Source organism: Zootoca vivipara, chromosome 2, assembly GCF_965207765.1.
Source record: "Zootoca vivipara chromosome 2, rZooViv2.hap1.1, whole genome shotgun sequence".
NCBI classification, from domain to species: Eukaryota; Metazoa; Chordata; class Lepidosauria; order Squamata; family Lacertidae; genus Zootoca; species Zootoca vivipara.
In genome coordinates, this window is record NC_142584.1 from 14612427 (window position 1) to 14632885 (window position 20459).

The following is a 20459-nucleotide window of genomic DNA, read 5'->3' on the forward strand; positions in this document are numbered from 1 at the left end:
GATGGAACTCGTAGGAGGCATTCGTGCCCATGCATGCTTGATGTGCCTGAACTGTGGTGGTGGAATGAGTGGGCAAGGCAAGGCAAGGCATCCCTGCCAGATGTGAGATATTTGGCAAGGCTTTGGGGGACCCGCAGTTAGTGTGGGTGCCTCCTTTGCTTCCCCTCTGTCTCTTCTCCCATTTCAGGGGCTTCATTTCATTTTGTTTAAGTGCTTTGCGCCTTCATTGCAGAGAAGCCCCAGCAAGGCAGTCCCCCCCCTCCCCCACCATGCCAGCTGAAAAGCACAAAGTCACTCCGATAGTGTTACTGGACTGGGAGAGTGTCAATATAACAGCCAGAGATGGCCGCAGCCCTATTTGCAATGAAGATTGGAAAGGAAACCATCATTTTGCAAGAATTACGTGCAGCTCAGGGTGATTTTGTTTGCTTGTTTTTCAGGCCACTGACTCGTTTTTCTGACTCACCCTGGTTTTCCCCCCTCCTTTCTCTCTCTCTCCCTCCTCTTCTCACCTATTCATTATTTATAAAACACGGAGTGTGATGCAGAGCATCAAAGGGTTCAGTCGAAATGAGGCATTTCAAATTCTAAAGGCCAAGTTCTCCTAGTTATCGCCCTATTATTTTTTCAGTGAGTCTGCTTGGGTGAAAAAAGGAGGTAGTTTCTGCTGGGGGAATGAAAACCCAGGGACACACTCTGACACACACACACGCACACATTTTTATTGTGACAACTTCGGTCCATCTGTTCTGCCATATGCCCATGTTTTATTATAAATAAACACCTGTAAACAACGCGGTAGAGTCATTAAATGAAAGGTGCAGCCTCAAAATGAGAGGGAATGAAACCTCTGTTAAATTTTAATACTAGAGATGTTGCCCCTAAAACGCATCAATCTGCCTTGTGCGGAGTCTGTCCATCTAGCCTAGCACTGTTGAAGCCCAATGGCAGCAGCTGAGCAACATCTTTCACAAGGCGGTCTTATCCCAAGACCCCTTTAAAGTGAATTCAACCCAGGACCTTTGCATGTAAGACGTCTGATGACCTCTTCTCCACTGCAATGATTCTCAGTTTTGTTCTTGGTCTTAGAAGCCATGAAACACAGAATCATTGAATTGTAGATTTGGAAGGGACCTCTATGCTCATCTGTTCCAGCCCCCTGCAATGCAGGAGTAGTTTGTCCAACGTTGGGCTCGAACCCATGACCCTGAGATTAATAGCCTCATGCTTTACCGACTGAGAGGTATATAAATTTAATACTGCTGCTGCTAATAAAAAGTACTAGTGGGAAAAGAGTCTTTATAGTTGAAACATCCTAGCTTAGGAATGTTCTCCCCAGAGAGGTTTGTCCAATGCTAACTTTCATGTCATTTTGGTGCCTGTATATTTAATCTATTAATCTGTTCTTGCTTTAGAATAATTTTACCTGGCCTATGGTTTTAATGCTAATATTTTTTGTATATAATTTACATTTTTTGTTAAAAGATGCATTCAGAAATTTTACGGTTACAGGAGGGCATATAAATATTTAAAGCAAACAGATTTGTTGCATGATGGTGGTCTTGTTCGGTTGTCTACTACTAAATACATTTACACTCGGGTCTTGAAAGAAACATTACAGTGGTACCTTGGTTCCCGAACGGCTTGGCTCCTAAACAAATTGGTTCTCGAACACCGCAACCCTGGAAGTGAGTGTTCCAGTTTGCGAACATTTTTCGGAAGCCAAACATCTGACATGGCTTCCAATGGAGTGCAGGAAGCTCCTGCAGCCAATCGGAAGCCACACCTTGGTTTTCAAACGGTTCTGGGAGTTGAACAGACTCCTGGAATGAATTACGTTCGACAACCAAGGTACGACTGTATTCAAAGCCCAGAATGCAGCAAACTGCACAGGAAGTCCAATTACCATGTTACTTTTGCCTTAGTTTGCTGGCTAAAACCAGTTACCCAAGGTTTGAACATTTGACAGAATGCCCCACATAGATTAGTGCTATGCCACTTGCCACAGAGAAAACAGTGGCCAACCAACAGATGGCCACATGATAACTGGTCAAAAACCATCCATATAATCTTCCATCACAATATAATTGTACTTTTAGCTTTGCCATGTCGATAATGAATGGACTTGGCACAAAAAATCTTAATTGGCCAAGGAATTGCAGGAGTTCTGCAAGCTCTTATGCTATTCTTCATGTTGCATGCATCCTATTCGATCCCAGACTCAGCTCCGTCGCGGCCAAACGGCTTCACGTGGCGTGGCTGAGGCTGCTGCTGGCTGCTGCCGGGTCCTGTGGCTTCACGCGCCGCCCGCTGCCGGGTCCCGGGCTTCACGCAGCTGGCTGAGGCTGCTGCCAGCTGCTGCCGGGTCCTGCGGCTTCGCGTGATGCGATGCGGCGCGGCTGAAGCTCCTGCCGGCTCCTGCGGCTTCGCACGCCGCCCGCTGAGCCTGCTGCCAGGTCCTCCCAGGTCCTGAGGCTTCGCACAGCGCGCGCCAAAGCTCCTGCTGGGGCTTCGCGTAGCGCGCGTTGAGGCTCTAGTCGGGTCCCAGGGCTTCACCTCTCTCTGGGTCCTGCTGGGTCGGGGCTTCGCGCTGCACCGACAGGCATCGTCCTTTTTCTACCGTAACGGAAGCGCCATCCAGACCTGCTAACAACACTACCTGGTATGGCTTATTTTCGGGGTATGTCTTATATTTATTCTACTCATGAAAAGCCTGCCATGGCTTATTTTTAAGGCCCGTCTTATTTTAGGAGAAACACGGTAGAAGTTATATCTGAAGTTAACACTAGCTAAGCGGATTGCTCATATCTTGTGTGGTAACTCCTTTTTAAAGCACCCCCCCCCATGGTTACCTTTGACATATTTTTAATTGTGTGTCTTCTGTTATGTTTTGATTCTGGTTTGAATTTTTGTTACCCACTTTAAAGGGCACTTAGGTTGAAGAGGACATTTATAAATATTGAAATAAAAATTTCTGCATTGCAGGGGGTTGCACTAGATGACCCTTGGGATCCCTTCCAACTCTACTATTTGACAATTCTATGAAATATAAATTAAATAAATGTTTCATTGACCTCTGTTCTCTCCGACACCTAGAAATACCTGTACTTATCTTGAAAACGGTCTCTGACCAAATGCCCCTGAGGTTGAATAAGCTCACAGCCAATATGGGAAGTACCAAATCTTGGATTCCTCACAATGTGACGTGCACCCACCGAATGATTCCCCCAGAACCCTTTATCCATTTATTTCAAAAAGAAACTTACTTTTATACGTTATTCTGGTGATGGTGTCTCTGTTAAGCATACGGTTTAGAAATGGATTTGATGATTCAGACACCTGTGAGAGAGAGAATCTGTCATCAAAAACTGGTCACCACAAACACCTCATAAATAAATAATAAAGGTGCATAAATAATAAAGGTGCAACTCGGGAGTTTGCAGGAAGTTCACTTCTTTTTTATGAAAAATGTATTTATTAAAGATTTTCAAACAACAAAAACATACAAAAATAGAAAACACACAAAAAAATACAAAACACAAAAAATACAAAATACAAAAAATATCAAAACAAAAATTCTAACTTATAACCCTTATTTCTAATCTATTAGCTTCCTCATTCCTCCTCCTTCTGCGATTCTTTACATATCATCTGTAGTAAAGTCTAAATCTTATATAATTTCTAATTATTAACTTAATGTTACCTTATTTCTCTATCTTTTACATCTTACACTTTTATATTCTATCTATATCTTACTTCTTAATTAAATTATCATTAACTTCTAACAATACCTATTTCACACCATTGTATTAACTACAACCTCTATTTTATCTCCCTCACTTCCGCTAATTCTAATCAATTATATGCTTATTCTTTAAATAAATTTTAAATTGCTTCCAATCTTCTTCCACTGCTGCTTCACTCTGATCCCGGAGTCTCCCGGTCAACTCTAACAGTTCCATGAATTCCATCAGCTTCTTCTGCCATTCATCCACTGTTGGTAAATCTTCATTCTTCCAATTCTTTGCAAGTAGAATTCTTGCAGCTGTTGTGGCATACAGAAAGAAAGTAACATCCTTCCTAGGTATTTCATCCCGTTATCCCCAGTAAGAAGGCCTCTGGTTGCAGAAAGTTCACTTCTGAGAAGAAGGTTCAACTCTGCACCCAACACAATTCTAAAGAAATTCAGTATCACCCACTATGAATGAGGCAGAAGAACAGAAGCCTTTCTTCTGCCGACGAAGGAGATGTTCAAGAAATTGGCAGGATGGGTTTCGACTAAAAGAAACAAACACAAACCCTTAAATATATGTGCCTTCCTCTTTTCTGGTCTTCGAGGTTGTGTGAGACACTGTGACATGAAACATGCTTTCTTCTTTGCCAGATCTATGAACCTGCTTCTCTTTTGTTTCTTCCACTCCTTCTATTCTCCTCAGGCCTCCTCTGCCTCTATTTATTTTGATGCTTGGTTAAATTTTCATGTTGTGGTCATGATTCAAGGCCACACAGTTGCTGAGCGGAGCCTGACTGCAAATTTTATATAGGAGTTAATCAGCACTTGACATTTTGACTTGGGTTTGGATGACACGGGAAAGCAAAAAGCGGTATCTTCTAGGAACTGTTCAGTACAAAAATCACATTCTCCACTAAGAAAGTCTTCAAAATTCATGAAGCAGCTATTCACGCTGCCAACAGCCACCTCCCTCCTCCAGCAGTGCGATTCTCTCTCCTTTCTAGAAACATATTGTTGGTATGTTGGGTGGGAACATGGGTGGGACTGGAACTGAGCAACTGAGAGACCTATTTTATTGGCCAGTCTTCTGTTGTTATGGAAGAAGCTCCAGTTTTGCCATACAGAGCTTTTCTAAATGAATATATATACACACAAACTCTCCAAAAGTTACGAAACGAGAACAAAGGAAGATTGGCCTAAAGGCCAAGGGCAAATAGATCAAAGCCATACCTGCCAAGTCTCTTGCGGAGAAATCGGGGATCGGCAGCCGCGCAACACCGGAAGTTGCGTAGACCCATCTATGGCTGACCCAAAAATGGCTGGTGCTGGCACTGGAAGTCGCATCTACGCATGTCCAGAAGTGCGTAGACACAATTTCTGGTGTCGCTTTGGCCATCTATGGGCACTGAAAATGGCCAGCGCCGGCGCAGGAAGTCGCGTCTACACATGTCCGGAAGTGCATAGACGCAACTTCTGGTGCTGGCACCGGTCATTTCCTGTGCCCATAGATGGGCAAAGCGACACCGGAAGTTGCGTTTATGCACTTCCGGACATGTGTAGACGTGACTTCCGCCGCCGGCCATTTTCTGGTGCCCATAGAAAAATGGCCGCCGACAGGAGCCAAAATAAGGGAGATTAACGGGAGAGGAGCTGAAATGGGAGACCGCCGGGAAACGGTAAGGAAAAACGGGTTTCCCGGGAAATACAGGGTACTTGGCAGCTAAGATCAAAGCATCACTTGGTCCTGCAGGATGATTTAATGTGATGAGAGAAAAAGGGATCCTACAGAAGAAGAAGAAATGTTTGTGGGAAAAACCTATATGCCTAATCATTGGCAGCCTGCAATGTGTGGGCTGAACAATCTGTTTGGCAGCACAATTGGATTTGCGAACCGGAGCAGCTGCCAACCAGCTGAAAAAGCAGTAGGGAGGAGGATTTGCTTAACCCTCCTCCACCCACTGCTTTTCCTGCCAAACCCCTCCCCAAGTCACTGTTTCCCTTGCCATAGCAAACACAAATCTGAGAACCCATAATCGGGAGAGGGGATGGCTGGAGGGAGGGCAATTCCGGGGGAAGCAGTAGGTGAGGAAAGGTTAAACACCTCCCCAACTCACAGCCTCCCCGACCCTCCTCCAGCTGTTTGGACATGATTCAGAGTCCTACACTTGGTTCTTCTTGCTCAAATTCATGCTCAAATAGGTCCATCCACGCTCAAATAATGTAACATGAGGCACCTAGCCAGGTTCATTGGGAATTAGTACGTTGGCCCTCATACATTGCCATACATTCTGGTAAGTTATTTCAGATACAGTGGCTGAATTTGCTTCCAGGACATTGTCCAGCAGGGAATTATAGCGAAGGTGGCAGAGCAGCAAAGAATATTGCATTTAAAGTGGAAAATATTGTTGAATCATTGTATGGGCAGAGATATAAAGATCATCAGGTTAAGTGTAGCCTGTAATTGCCCCTTATGATAATTTCCACAATTTTCTTGCTTGTTACTCATCTGTTTGACACCATTCTCCTCCACCTGTTGGACTTAGTTATATGCAAAGAATTTAAAATTGGAATGTGTATGTTCAGACCAACATATACATAACATTTTCAAATATATGTTCATCCACTTTACTACAGAATATTTTTTTTAAAGTTGCAAAACTGGGGACTGGGCAGTGGGTTGGTGATGTTATGAGTGCTAACCAATAGGTACCTCTGGTTTCGTCTTTTTAAAAAAATCAGAATGAAAAGGAATAGGATGAGTTTCTCAGAGCTGACCCCAGAACACAAACATGTAGACATAAAAATAAATGCTCTTCAAATATTATATCTACCTTCACCCCAAGTTTATGTACCTTGCCAAGTGAAGCTTTGATTATTTACTGGGGCTTTATGGACTCAAAGTAGTAATTCTGAATTTAATATGAAATCCCTTTTAGCATATACTGACATTCAGTGTGCATCAAACTAATATGGCCACAGAAACATCCACTCTAATACCATATGTTAAAATATGGGAGGGAAAGAGGATCAGATAAGCATAGAGGCAGTAACAGTGCAACCCTATCAATGTCTATTTAGAAGTAAGTTCTTTTGAGTTCAATGGGGTACAGGATTGCAGCCTAAAAGAGGGCCACAGTGGATGTTCTAAAAGCATCTTTAGAATTCAAACATCTTCATACACTTTTGAAAAGATGGAAATGGTTTGTAGCAATTGAATTTCACACCGAGTATGAGCCACAGTGATCATTTTCCATCCTAAGGTATGTTGTTGTTTGTTGTTTAGTCGTTTAATCATGCCCAACTCTTCGTGACCCCATGGACCAGAGCACACCAGGCACTCCTGTCTTGCACTGCCTCCCGCAGTTTGGTCAGACTCCTGTTGGTAGCTTTGAGAACACTGTCCAACCATCTCGTCCTCTGTCGTCCCCTTCTCCTTGTGTCCTCAATCTTTCCCAACATCAGGGTCTTTTCCAGGGAGTCTTCTCTTCTCATGAGGTGGCCAAAGTATTGGAGCCTCAGCTTCACAATCTGTCCTTCCAGTGAGCACACGGGGCTGATTTCCTTCAGAATGGATAGGTTTGATCTTCTTGCAGTCCATGGGACTCTCAAGAGTCTCCTCCAGCACCATAATTCAAAAGCATCAATTCTTCGGCGATCAGCCTTCTTTATGGTCCAGCTCTCACCATACCTTAGGTATGGCGTGCAGCTTTGAGGTGCAGACAGCTACTAAAGCAATCTACATAGGCTGCAACCCTGTACACACCTGGGCCTTACTTCTGTGTTGATATATATTGGGAATGCACTGGAAGAAGGTTTAAATTCGAGTAGCCACAAAAGCTCCTAATTTCTTACAACCATCTGAAAAGAATGAAACTCAACACAGATGAAATTGTACTATACTTACTTTCATAAATATAGAAACTACCACCAAGCCATTGGGACTTTTTGCAGCTTCTGTAACATTTGTGTACAACTCATGGTTATAGTGGATTAGTTGAACCTAAGGATAGAGGGGAAAGCAAATAATAAATACTGGAGAATCAAACCCGCTGCTGTCTTTCAAAATGACAAATATCCTTTTTAGAAATTCAGATTTGTTTGCAATGTGATCTCCTACCCAGCTCGTAAATTTCATAATAGCACTCCCCCCCCTTTATCCTGGAGATTTTGCAGCCCGCGTAATTTTAATAATTGCAGTGACCATCTGGCTTCTACTGGCGCTGCACCAGTTGTTCCTCCTCTCTATTGTCAATAAGTGAATTTAACACATTAAGATGCAAAATGCACCAGAGAGGTCGGCACCGTTCTGCCGCTTGCCGTAGCAATTTGCCGCCGTAGCCCAGTAGTGTGTCTGTTTTTCAGCATCCCAATCTGCAAAGGATGGAGAGCTGGAGATGGGCCCTTTGCAAAATCATGAGAGGTAGAAGCTGACCTAAGCATTTAAATTGCAGGTGGTTAAGGTTTTGCGATAGCAATGCAGGATGAACAACTGAAAGCAATGCTCAGAACTTAACCCAGGCTTCAGAACTGTGCCTAACAGCCAAAGCTATACCCCTTGTCACATGCCATGTGGAATACAACCCACCAATCGTCTCGCAGGAACTATGCATGCTCCACACACAATCCACATCCCCCCCTCCCCACCAAAAAAATCAATGCTCAGGGGAAAGGTACCCTGCAGGCCCCAATATATATTGAAACATGCAAAAGAGCTACTTTGGTTCTCTGGGATGCAAATTATGCAGCTGCGATACCATGTAATTATTTCTGAATACAGAGATTCTCCACCATCACCACCTTTGGGTAGGGACTGCCCATAAAACTAGGCTATGTGAAGATATATTGCACGCTTCAAAAAGTGAAGATCCAGGCAGGAAAGTTATTGAGCTTTTTTTGTTTTGTTCGTTTTCCACCAATTTCCAGACACTGCTTGAGGCTGCAGTATTCTGGATATGTCCAGGAAATTTTGGACATATGGCCACCCAGCTTTAAAAAAAACCCTGTAGGTTGCTAAAAGCGTGCACGATTTTGGCAGAGGGATCTTAATCACTGGAATCCTTTATCAAGGAGCTCCTAGCCATTTACCTTTCAAATTGGTATTCTTCCTGTGCGTATCTCCTGCCTTCTGCTTTCCCACCAAGACCTTTCATTTAAAAACCACTCTTTACTTTGTAAACCCAATTCTTCATTGCAAAGCCTTTTGGGGGGAAAGGGGGTTGCCTTGCTTCCAACACAATAAAATGCATCATGGTGAGTAACCGCTACCAGCACCACCAAGAAGCAAAGCCGGAACATACAAAGCACACGCTGTCAACCATTTGAGTGGGATTAAATATGTAGATTGTTAAATGGTAATTGCCTGCAACTTGTGGGCACTACAGCAATGGATTCATCAAAAAACATTGAGAAAAATGGAAGCTCTGGACGGAACAAAGAAAGAGGCAAACATATTTGTTAGGTTTCGAGCAAATTGGGCGAGAAAACACACCAGATGTTGTGAGAAGAGGCCTTGTTGACTGCCATTGTTATAACTTCATAATGAAATGTGGAGAAATAGACTGGAGCAGAACCCCCGACATTCAGATTATATACTTAATCTTATAAATCGGGACGAAAGTGACGCGACTTATCAATGCAGTAGTGGTCAGTGGGGTGGGAAGGCAGGTTGGCGTTGCTCACCAGCCTTCTGGACACGGAGCATTGCTGCCAATTCCTGAGAAAGGCAAGGTGAACGGAGTGGGATGCAGTCCGGGCATGGCACTATGAGCATCCGATTGGCTCTGCTGCCAGGTCTGCACCACCCCTTCCACTCCCCCTCTCCGGAAACAGCAGCGGTGAGCGGTGTCCATAAGGCAGGTGAGCAATGCCGCTCTGCCTGCGCCGCCCCCACCAACTGTTGCCATTGGCATCCATCTGGCTCGAGAGGCAATGGAGTGAACCTCCAGGGGTGAGGTCAAACCGCTGCATCAGCAGAACTGAAGTGACCTCCCCAGGATGCAAGCCTGGGCAGTGTGTATGGAGGGCCTGGGTTGCCCTGATGATAAGACCCTCCCCGCTTGGTCTCTCTGATGTGGTCCAAAGGGAAGCAGAGCAATACGTTTGGCACCAGCTGGGCTGCAGGAGTTGCTGGCAGGAGGGGGGCAAGACACCATCCAACTGTCTTGGCTTCCGGTCCAGCGCCAGCGCCGATCGGCGGGGTTTTTGTCTCGCTCCGAGACAGCCCGTCTTTGCTAGAGGAGGGAGGGCAGCGAGAGCAACGCTGCATCCCATAGAACCCCGGGTCGGGCGTCCCGGGGGCAAAACTGCTCGGCAGAGCCCAAAACCGGACTCCCCAACCGTCCGGCTGCCCTAGTAAGAGCGCCGGAGTGAGAAGGGTCGAAGTCGCGGGGGCCATTTTGAGCACCATCGTCGCTCTAGCGGGGAGAAGCTCCGAGCCGGAGGCGGAGAGCACTGGATTCTTCCAAAAGAAAGAATTAGAAATTAAGACTGTAAGTAAGCTCTCAAATTTGGATTGTTTTGAATATTAATCTGGACTAATTTGGATTTGGGAGAGAGGGAAATAAAACGGAAGCCACCCCCTCCCACCGGTAGTTAAGGAACAGTAAAATAAATACCCGAAGCCACGAATTGAATGTTTAAAAGGTATCCTCAAAAGACATAAAAGGTTCTCCCCTGGATGCAGGGTAAAAGGGGAGAAGGACGATTCTCTGCAGAATGATGAAAAAGAAAGAGGAAAACCTTTTGTTTCCCCGGGAGCCGGCAGCCCAGACAACCCAGCGAGCTGACAAGGATTTATAAATGAGTTTTACTTTATTTAGACTCTCAAGAAGCTAGGAGTATATGCTTTTGAAATGTTTGAATTGTGAAATGTTGGTTTGGACCTTTGTGAATCTGGAATTGGAAAGTGCAACTACTTTGCTGAGACTGGGAAAATAAGCAGCGATCATTTTCCACCCCACACGATAAGCAGTGACCTTGACAAGACGGAACTATGTCAACAAAAAGTTACTCGCCTGAGTTCCAGCGGATTGTTTTGACAGCCATGTGGGAACTAAAAATAGGACTATGCCGAGATGAGATTCAACAGCAAGAACTAAAGCAGCAATTTCAGATGGTGATTGCTGAATATGATTTTTCAGATGATGAGGATATTGAAATGGAAATGGAGGAGGAAGATAGCGACAATGATAGCGACAGCAATTTGGATGATTTGGTCAATGAGGTGGACTCTGACGTGGAGCATGAAGAGAACAACGATGATGACTGGGACAATACAACACAAAATGAAACACACCACAAGGAAAAAGTTGATATTGCTTTACAAAAAGAGAAGCGGAGTACCCCTCCTTCGAGGAGGGAACGACAGGAACCAATGGAATTACAGATTTCCCACAAGGAGGAGGACATGAATAACTTAAGAAGGGGAGAAACTCAGGGGGGCCCTATGGATATCTGGGGGACAAAACATTGGAAAAAGGGGGTGGGATGAAGGAAAAATGGGAGTGTAATTATTAGGACGGATTATCAAGAGCAAATTTGGATTGTTGATTACGGAACTTGCTGGATTGGAGGGAGGTAGTCGGAATCTGGGGAAGAAAGGTTATATTGGGATTTTTTAGAGTGTAAGAGCTAATTATGGGAAAAGTTAAAATAAAAGAAGTTTAGGGATTTAAATTTTAAGAAGTCTATTGAGGGGAAAAAATTAGGCAAGGGAAGAAAAATGGGATAATGAATTATAAGGATTAAGAGATTCAGTGAAAATGGTATTAGCTAAGTTTAAAAATTTTATGAAGAGGAAAAGTAAGTTGTTTATAGATATGGAAACTGTTAAAGAGGATAGTAAAGGGATGAAAACTGGGAAAGGGGGGAGGTAGGGGAAGCCCACAAAATATGGTTTATCAATGTAAATTTGAAAAAGATTGTTTTTATTATTGTTTTTTGTCTTTTTTCTTTTTTATTATTCCTTTTTTGAATTTTTTTTCTTTTTTCTTTTAGTGTAGCTTTTTTCTTTTTGGATTGCTGGGTGGTTGTCTCTCTGCTTTCTGCTCCTGGAGCTCTCTGGTGGCAGGGGGGACTCTGGGGGGGTGGGGGAGGGGGGGACATAAACTCATCTACAAAATGGAACATCTTCAACTGCCTGCCTGCATGGGATACTCCTGTGGCAGGGGAGGGCCCATGGGAGGGGGGGGTGGAAAGAAGGTGGAAAATTTGTTTATGAAAGTGTTTCTTTTATATATGTTTTTTTTTGTAATCTGTAAAATCAATAAAAATTATATTAAAAAAAAAGACACCATCCAACTGTCTTTAGGACTTCCACTCTGGAATTGTGTATGTGCCCTTTATCTTGGGTTGCCTTGGGAAATCTGCAGCCCACCTTGTCATTCATGGGCTTTCCTGTATGTGTTTTGGGGACAGCTGAGATAACACCTTTGGTTCCAGCTGGTTCAAGTTCACAAGCAAGGAGCCCAAGCTTGAGGAGGCATCATTTCCAGCATGCAATAAAAAGTGGCAACAGCATGCAGTCCTGAAAGGCACCAGCCACTGTCTCTTGCAGTCTGCAGAGTTGAACCCAGCATCTCTTGCCACACTGAACTCCTCTTGGAACATGTGACTGCGTAGCAAAATCACCCCTTGGGTCATGTGACTGGGTGGTGAAATCTTTGTATCTAATACTTTTCGCTAGAGAAGTCTTACTATGGCTTGGGTAGTAAAGAGCGCTATGTAGAACTTCAATTTAATTGCTAGAGAGAGAAAAAGAACGTCTAAAGCAGGCAGATTTTTAATAGGAAGGTCAACATGGTTGGTGCGCTGTATTAATTTATCTTAGTTTATAACCCATCAGAGGAGAAAAATAATGCTTGACCTTTTTTTTAAATGTTTGACACAGGTGGTTATTTTTTCAAGCAAGCAAACAAACTAAACTGGACAGAAGTAAAAATGTCAAAGGCAATGAAGTCATCTACAGAGTTTTGACAGCCAGCAGAGCTGGAGGAAGCATTAGTACAATCCTATTGTGGTCTGTCTTCTAAAAGGCCTTGTAAAGAATTAATGAGATTTCCCACTAAATGGTGACAAGAGGGCACAGGCTCATTAGCCATGACTTTATGATTTTATTGTACTTTTTATTATTATTATAACATCTTAAGACTTCGGGATTGTGTCCCTGTTGGCATTTTTTTGGACTCGGTAGCAAAGGGTTTCATCTCACTCCAGAAGCCAAGGACAGTCAAGGAGTTCAGGAAGAAGGAGGTGATGATCTTTGGCTTGCTGGATTTTCCTCTCGGCTAACTCTCAGAGATGGCGTTATCCACGTTGCTTCAAGGAAAGGAGCTGCGATTATAAGGCATAATGAGCCCAAAAGGGTTGTGGACAGTGTTCAGCTCCTGATTCTGTAATTGTGAGGCCATCTGTGTAACAAACAAATGCTGGATATGCACTCCTGAAAGAAGGGTTTGTGCGATCAATATAATAACTATATTTTATTATTATTATTATTATTATTATTATTATTATTATTATTATTATTACCCTGCCCATCTGGCTGGGTTTTCCCATGGCTACATCGAAGTCTAACAACGCTCATGAGAGAGGTTTTCACTGAGATGCTACTACAACTAATGGGATTGGGGCACACATTATGAGGGACGAACGAGTTCCCAGCCCTGTGGTTTACTTCACAGCTCCCAAGAAGAGTATGAAGCGGTGGCCTCATGGGAGTCATGATAACTTGATAGAACTTGATAGACACCCTGTGCCTGAGGTTGCCCACCTCTGGTCTAAAGTCTGTGCCACCTTTTACCGTTTGATCCAGTGAAGATATCATGCAGGTATATTACACCAGCATTTTCTGTGGTTGCTCTGAACATTTATTGGGAATCCAGTGTTCTAGGCTCCACATATTTGGATATGTGAATGTCCCAGGAACTGGGACACTTATATACAATGCTGTTTATACACAATGTTCTATGAATCTTTCAGCCCTTTCAACACTCCTGGGTTTTTCCATGGTCCCCCCATTCCCTCCTCTGAAAAAAGTACAACATAAGAATGCATGTTTGGGGCATAATATAACTGCATGTGAATGTCCGAGAAATTTAGTATGACCTACATGTCCTCTAGCCCTTCCTAGCTTGGAAAAGTTAATATAGTGAATGCAGTATTATGCAATCATATTAATCGAGGTATTTATGAGTAGGCAGTAAGTAATTATCCTCACTCCAGAGATGTTCCAAATAATTTATGTGATCAAGGTTTAACTAAATTGTGATCCACTTTGGCTCCCCAGATTGTAGGCTCCCGATTCTCCTACCCTTCTGTGTACTTAACTTCTTGTTGATTTCTGGCTGAATTAATTAAATACATCAGCCATTTTAATAATAAAATTGACTTAAAATCTCATGGCAAGTAGATTTAAACACCATTTATAATGAAAGGCCAACTACTTTAAATCAACTTAGCAGATGGGGATTGTAACAACTCCTATTTCATTACAGCTGGAGTAATTCATGGCATTAAAATGGCTGTTTGTAAAATAAATGGGCCACAAGAGATAGGAGGGAGAGGGAGGGAGAGAGAGAGGGAGAGAGAGAGAATCAGGATGCTGTGGTAATGGGGAGGTATAGGAACAAAGAGAACCATCAGTCTTTGATCTTATTGCTTCCTACTACCTTGGGTCAGAGAGGAAGAGAAAGGATGTTGAAAGAAGAAAGACAGGGAGCAAGAAGAAATGGAGGTTGTAGGAAGAAGAATCACTCAAAATGAAAGGGTGTGTCTTTGAGTATGTGAGAATGAAGGGATGAGGGAGGGGCTGGACTACGTGGTAGGTTGCCTACAGCAGAGGAGGAAATAGTCCATAGAACTGGTAGTTTTGGTGCACAAATGATCAAGCTACTGGGAAATTATCCAGGACCAGTTGGTATGTGTGGCGAGCCAACCATCTGGAGAATGGACCCCAAGTTTTTGTTCCATCTCGGCATAAACCCAATATAATTTCATGCGGTGGGCATTTCACAAGATGAAGGTGGAGAAACAAGTGTTAAGAGCTCTGAAATGGCAAACCTTTGAGCTCCCAGCCTAAAACGACTTTTAAGACCCTCAAAGCCTCATAGGAAGTAACTTCATAGGAAGTAACTCATAGGAAGTAACTGCGGTAACTGAAGTGGGATGCATGCTCCGTGCAGACAATTCCCTTCGGGAACATCCTGACCACTACTGGCTGGTCCGTCTTGACTACTGGGTCTCAAATGGACTTAATGAGCTGACAGATGCCGGTTCACTGAAATTCAAGTGTAGCAGAGCTGCTTCATAAGAATGGGGGAAATTTATAATTTATCTTAAAAAAACATTGTAAGCAGTTAAAATCGTTAGTAGGATTGGAATATCACTTGTAGTGTAATGGTGAATTTTGGACATAATGGAGTAAAAGATTTGGATTATCATAAAAGATGCAGGAGGAAATGATTAACAATAGGACCCACAAAGGGATGGAGGGAGGTACCGTATATGGGAATTTATGGAATTCTCTTTTTGTTTTGTTCGGCAATTGGTTGTAAATTTTAAAATCTGAAAATTATATAAAAATAAAAATAAAAGCTGCTCTGCTACCTTCTGGAGAAACAGTAGATATTACTGGGCTTGTGAAATTTGTGTGAACTGCAGATTTGCTTTTAAGTCTTTAATTTTTTTATTCAGTCTGCCATACATTTTAGCATCGCTCCCTTGCCACTGTGTTTTACTGTCATGTTCTTGATTTTAACCACAAAGGCAGATCATGTGATTGTGAGTAATTTCTGCTACCCATGGGGTACCCCTTCTGTATCTCCTCCTCCTTTTATCTAATTGACATGTAAATTCAGGCCAGGGATACTACAGCCAGAGTCTTATGTGGGCCACGAGAAATCTGACATGTGGCCCTAGGAACCTGTCAGACAAGAGACAGTAAGAAATGACCCCTGTAGGACCTCAGGTGTTTTGGCGTTTAAGTTGTGGGTACAGGCGAACTCATGCCATTTTTATTTGGGGGGGGTGCAGCTCCATGACTGGTTCCTCAGCTTAGCACTAAAAAAGGCCTTGGTTGGGCAATCAGAAAGCTATTTCTGTGTTTCCCTTCTTTTGGTAAAACAGGCATTAGCATTTGAAATAAATATCTTTAAAAGATCCTGTGTGGCTGCTTTGCTTTGTAGAGTCACCTCAAGAGCTCTATCTAAATGGCTTGAGACCCAACGCTTGGTTTGTCATCAATCTCCCCTGCTGTTCCTAACACAGCTATGATCAGTGGAGACACTCAGCCTGACAAACGCTTGATTTAAAAGAGAAGGCGCTGATGGCAAAGTGTGCTCTGCCTCGAGGTCGCTTGTTTGTCTCAATATAGTTTGTATTAACAGTAAGTGCATTGACAGGTATGTCTATTTGGAGAATGCCTCTGGTTATTAAATTGATGCATTTTAAACTACGGCGGAGTTTGAACCATGCATTTAAACCTGGGCATGTGCAGGTTAACTGCAGGGTGAAGTCTGGGCATTAAAAAAAATCTTGCACAGGAGTTTGGGGCCTCCATGCCCCACTCCCTCCCTCCCTCCCTCCCTCTTTTTATTATTATTTATTAAATTTGTATACCACCCTATACTCACAGGTCTCAGCACACTTACAACATAAAATCACAAAATACATAATAAAAGCAAAATACCCCCCCCCCCCCCCGTTCACTCCTGCGTAATTAGCTTCTCTTTCTCTGTCTTTGGCTACAAATGGATATACTTCAATAAATTGGTTGCCAACATAAATGCAAGAGACTATCTAGGTGGTTGCTTTGTCTGACCGCACTGTTCTTCAAGACCTAATGCTGGTTATGGAGTTACCAGAGCTGGAGGGGGTATTACGTCCCCCAATTCCGCAGATCCTGTCTTGGGTGAGGCCTCAGGGGCAGAATCTACATATATATGAAAATGCTTTTTGAAAAACATTTAAAAATATATATGGAATTTGCCATTAGCTCACTACCGCCATCTTGTGTCACATTTATATAATGCACTTAAAACGTTCTATTTGCAGCTGTATAGCTGAGCCCAGGCATTCCATCTGGTTGTCCATTTATTCCCCGTGTCTTGCTCATGCTGTGGTCCATGATTCCTCAGGAGGCCTCCATGTCTACTTCCATCTCTGGAAGCCTTGACAGGTCTTGACAGTTTATTGGGGGTATCCAGACCATAAGTAAGTCTCTGAACGGTTGAGACGCAATTCTGACCGGCTGTTTAAATTGTTGAATTGACATTTTATACAACCGTGACAATGCATTTAGGTGTATGAAAATCACAGGTGGACACTAGTCTGAAATGTGAACCTTTTCTCAAAACTTGCACTTTATCCCTTACCTAGCTTGAAAGTTTCTGAGGCTTACAAAACCGAGAAGCTGAAAATATGGATACCTACTGGATAAATAAGTTCCTTCCAGTATGAAATATCTTTGGGAGCGGGAACTAGGTTTTTTTTTTGCTTAGGAAACTCTGTGAAGCACCATATGCGTTAATGGTATATTACTATTACTAACTATAACCACTGTTAGGGCACCAATCATTTTACTAAGTCCTTGCAAATATTAGTTTGAACTTCATTTGTGTAATACCTACAGTCATTCCTCATGATACGTCCGCTTCATGTTGCGTCTTTTCAGGTTACGGACACACCAAACCCAGAAGTCCCGGAATGGGTTACGGCACGTCCGTAACCTGAGAGCATGCGCAGAAGCGCTAAATCGTGCTTTGTGCATGTGCAGAAGCGCCACAGCCTTCATGTTGCGAACAGGCCACCGGAATGAGGTACCACTGTACTGCACATTTTCAAGGGAGAATTAGAAAGAGCAGATCATAGCTATAGGGAGCTCCCCCTCCCCATAATTTAGCACTGAGAGCAAGAGCATTGTTTACAGTGAAGACTGCAGAGAAAAATCCCCTTTCAGTTCTGGTTTTGAGCTTCCAAGCCCTTGTTATAAGCTATTGATTTTCTTTGGAAGATTCCCTTTGTAAGATTAATTTGCTACAGAACAACTGAGCCTTCTTTGCTTCCCTTGAGAAAAAAGCCTCCCCCCCCCCCGTTCTTTCTTTCAGGGAGAGGGTTAGAATTAAGATTAATTACTCTTATTTTAGCTGACAATTTTTTTTAAAAAAAAACAGAATGCATCCTGGTTCCATCTCCAAAGACTGCATGTTTGAGACACAGCAGTTTTGAGCAATCCAAATAAAGAGGAGACTTACTAAGAGTAATCTATAGTATGGTTTTTCCTATTACTAAAGCAAGAATTCAGCAGGTCAGTAAGGGGAAACTCTCATTCTGTAGCAAAGCAGCATAGTTCTGCCTGGCAACAGAAACAAAATTTGGAATATGACAGTGGAAAATGGTGCCTAACAGAAGGTGGAAACAGGTAGAGGCTTTAAAAAAAGGGGGGGGGATGAAGGTGAATACATGATGTCCCTATTCATTTCCTTTGTCTCTGGCCAAACAGCTTTGAAGATGTTTGAACAGCTACAAAAACCCATGATCGGAGCTGATATTATGCTGAGCCCAGGGCTTTCCCCCCCAGCTGGAACTCATTTCTGGCACCTCTCAGGTGGATGCCATTGCCATTATAAGAGAACAAGGGAGGTGTTCATGGAGAGTTCCAGCCCCTCTTTTTCTAGAAAAATGGCACTGAATGAATCTAAACACCAAGGGCCATTTTGCTTCCATCTGAAATAACTACATTGCCCGTCTCCGGTCTACCAACAAACCAGCTGAATTGAGAGTCAGCGTAGTGGTTAGAGGAATGGACTGGGAGCTGGAAGACCATGGTTCAAAATCCCACTTGGCAACGAAACTCATTGGGTGACCTCAGACCGGCCGCTACCCCTCAGCCTAACCTACCTCACAGGGTGGTCGCAGAAACAAACCACAGAGCGAGAAAGCATGTAGGCCATCTTGCGCTCCTTGGAAGAAAGGAGAGATAGAAATGCCGTAGTCTTGTTTCTGTCGTAGTCTTGTTTCTGAGCAACAATGTGCAAAGCTCAGTGGAGTGGGAGGCCAGCCAACCAGAAGAGTCTTTGAGGTGTACTTGCCTCAAGGCAGAATCAGGTCCAGTCCTAGGATCGGGCAAACAGCAACCCACATGGTCAGTCTGTCCAGGGCTCAGGGAATCCAGTGATCATGGGGTCAAGTGTCACGACGAGCAGGACGCAGCGAGGCAGGACCAGGAACTACAAGCATTCTTACCAGCATCTGACTGCTGCTGGAAGCTCTGCTTAAGAAGGCTGAAGCCAGCTGGTTCTCATCAATGCCTCCTCCTCTGTATCCTTGAAGGCTGATCAGCTGCAGGTGAGTCACTTCGCATTCTCCCCCTTCAGGCTGCTGTTCAGCAGGTGAAGCTGACTCCTGGCCCATGACAAAACTCCCCCTTGCCAAATTTCTTCTGTCCCACATTGGTGTTATTAGCAAACCACAGGGCTGGGAACTCATGCTTGCCTCGTAAGCTGCCTCATAATAAATAAACAGAACAAAGTTCCATTGCTGTCAGACAGGGAGCATAGCTGTGGCAAAGCACATGGGGGGGGGGTCCTGGTTCAATTCCTAGTTTCTCCAGCCAGAAGGAACAGGTGGCAGGGATAGGCTACTGCTTCAGACCCCAGAAAGCTGCTGACCAGAAGGTTATATGCAGGCGAAGGTTTGCTTGCTTGCAGCTCAGACGGGGGAGATACATAAGCCTCTCTGTTGTGGCAACAGCCTCACTGGGGACTCTCTCATTGCACACCTAGGGGTAGCTGAGAGACGTAGGACTGATGGACATGCCATTTCCTAACTTGTAAGTGTACTTTTGACAATGAAGAGTAAATTCCCCACTCTGGACATTCTTGCCTGACAGCGATGTGACCAAACAGATGGCCAAATAGTTTGATTAGGCAAAAGGCAGCTTTCACTGCTGTATTTCCCATTGGAAAGGAACAGTTAAACAAAAGGTTTTCACTGAAAACCGATCATTTCTCTCGGACAATAAGAAACAAAACCATTGTTTGAAATCTCTCCTTCCCATGCTATTTGGGAAAGTTTCTTTAAAAAAGGTTTACCGATCCTTTCAAAAACTGAAAGAAATACTGTCATTAAATGAAGAGGGTTCACCACACAACTGTTTCACAAACAGTAAAAATATTATTATTATTATTATTATTATTTTAAAAAAGAAATGTGTAATAGGTTGCATTAGGACTTCTTTTTTTAAGTTCTTCAAGGCTGTTTGCTTTCCCCCTTGAGTGCTGAAGCACACGTGAAACATGTTTTGTTTTGAAGCAATGACATTCCTGCTGCAGCAAGAATTATAATGCAATTCCCAGGAGATGTAAACAGATGAGCCAAGCCAGTGGGAAAAACACACACAGAGAGAACTTGATTTAGTTGGAAATCCCTCCCTCCCTTCTAAATACAGCGGTTACTTAATTCCAGTTCAGATATTCATAATTTCTTTATAGGATTCATCCTGACTGTGCCCCTATTTTATACTGCCCCCACTGTCAGTGGGATCCCTCAGCAGGACCCAAAGTGTTTCGTGGACGGAAAGCACATTTCTGCTACTAAAAGCCTGGATCCAGCCCAACTTGTTGAAATTGCAAGAGCAAGAATACGATGCCTTTAAAAAAAGAAAAATCATCTTGAAGGTTCAGAGCTGAGATTTGAATCAGGCATTTGTGTGATGCACAAAAACTATAGA

General features: G+C 43.4%; 1 protein-coding gene across 3 annotated transcripts in view; it reads right to left on the minus strand.

The window, feature by feature from the left end:
• CA10 (carbonic anhydrase 10 (inactive)) overlaps positions 1–20459 on the minus strand; it is a 305607-nt gene that overhangs the window by 15312 nt on the left and 269836 nt on the right. For all 3 annotated transcript variants that reach the window (XM_035103821.3, XM_088661348.1, XM_088661347.1), the window contains 2 exons: positions 7638–7733; positions 3267–3339 (listed from right to left, as the gene is read on the minus strand). In XM_035103821.3, the coding sequence (XP_034959712.1) occupies positions 3267–3339; positions 7638–7733 (169 nt within the window). The remainder of the gene's footprint in view (positions 1–3266; positions 3340–7637; positions 7734–20459) is intronic.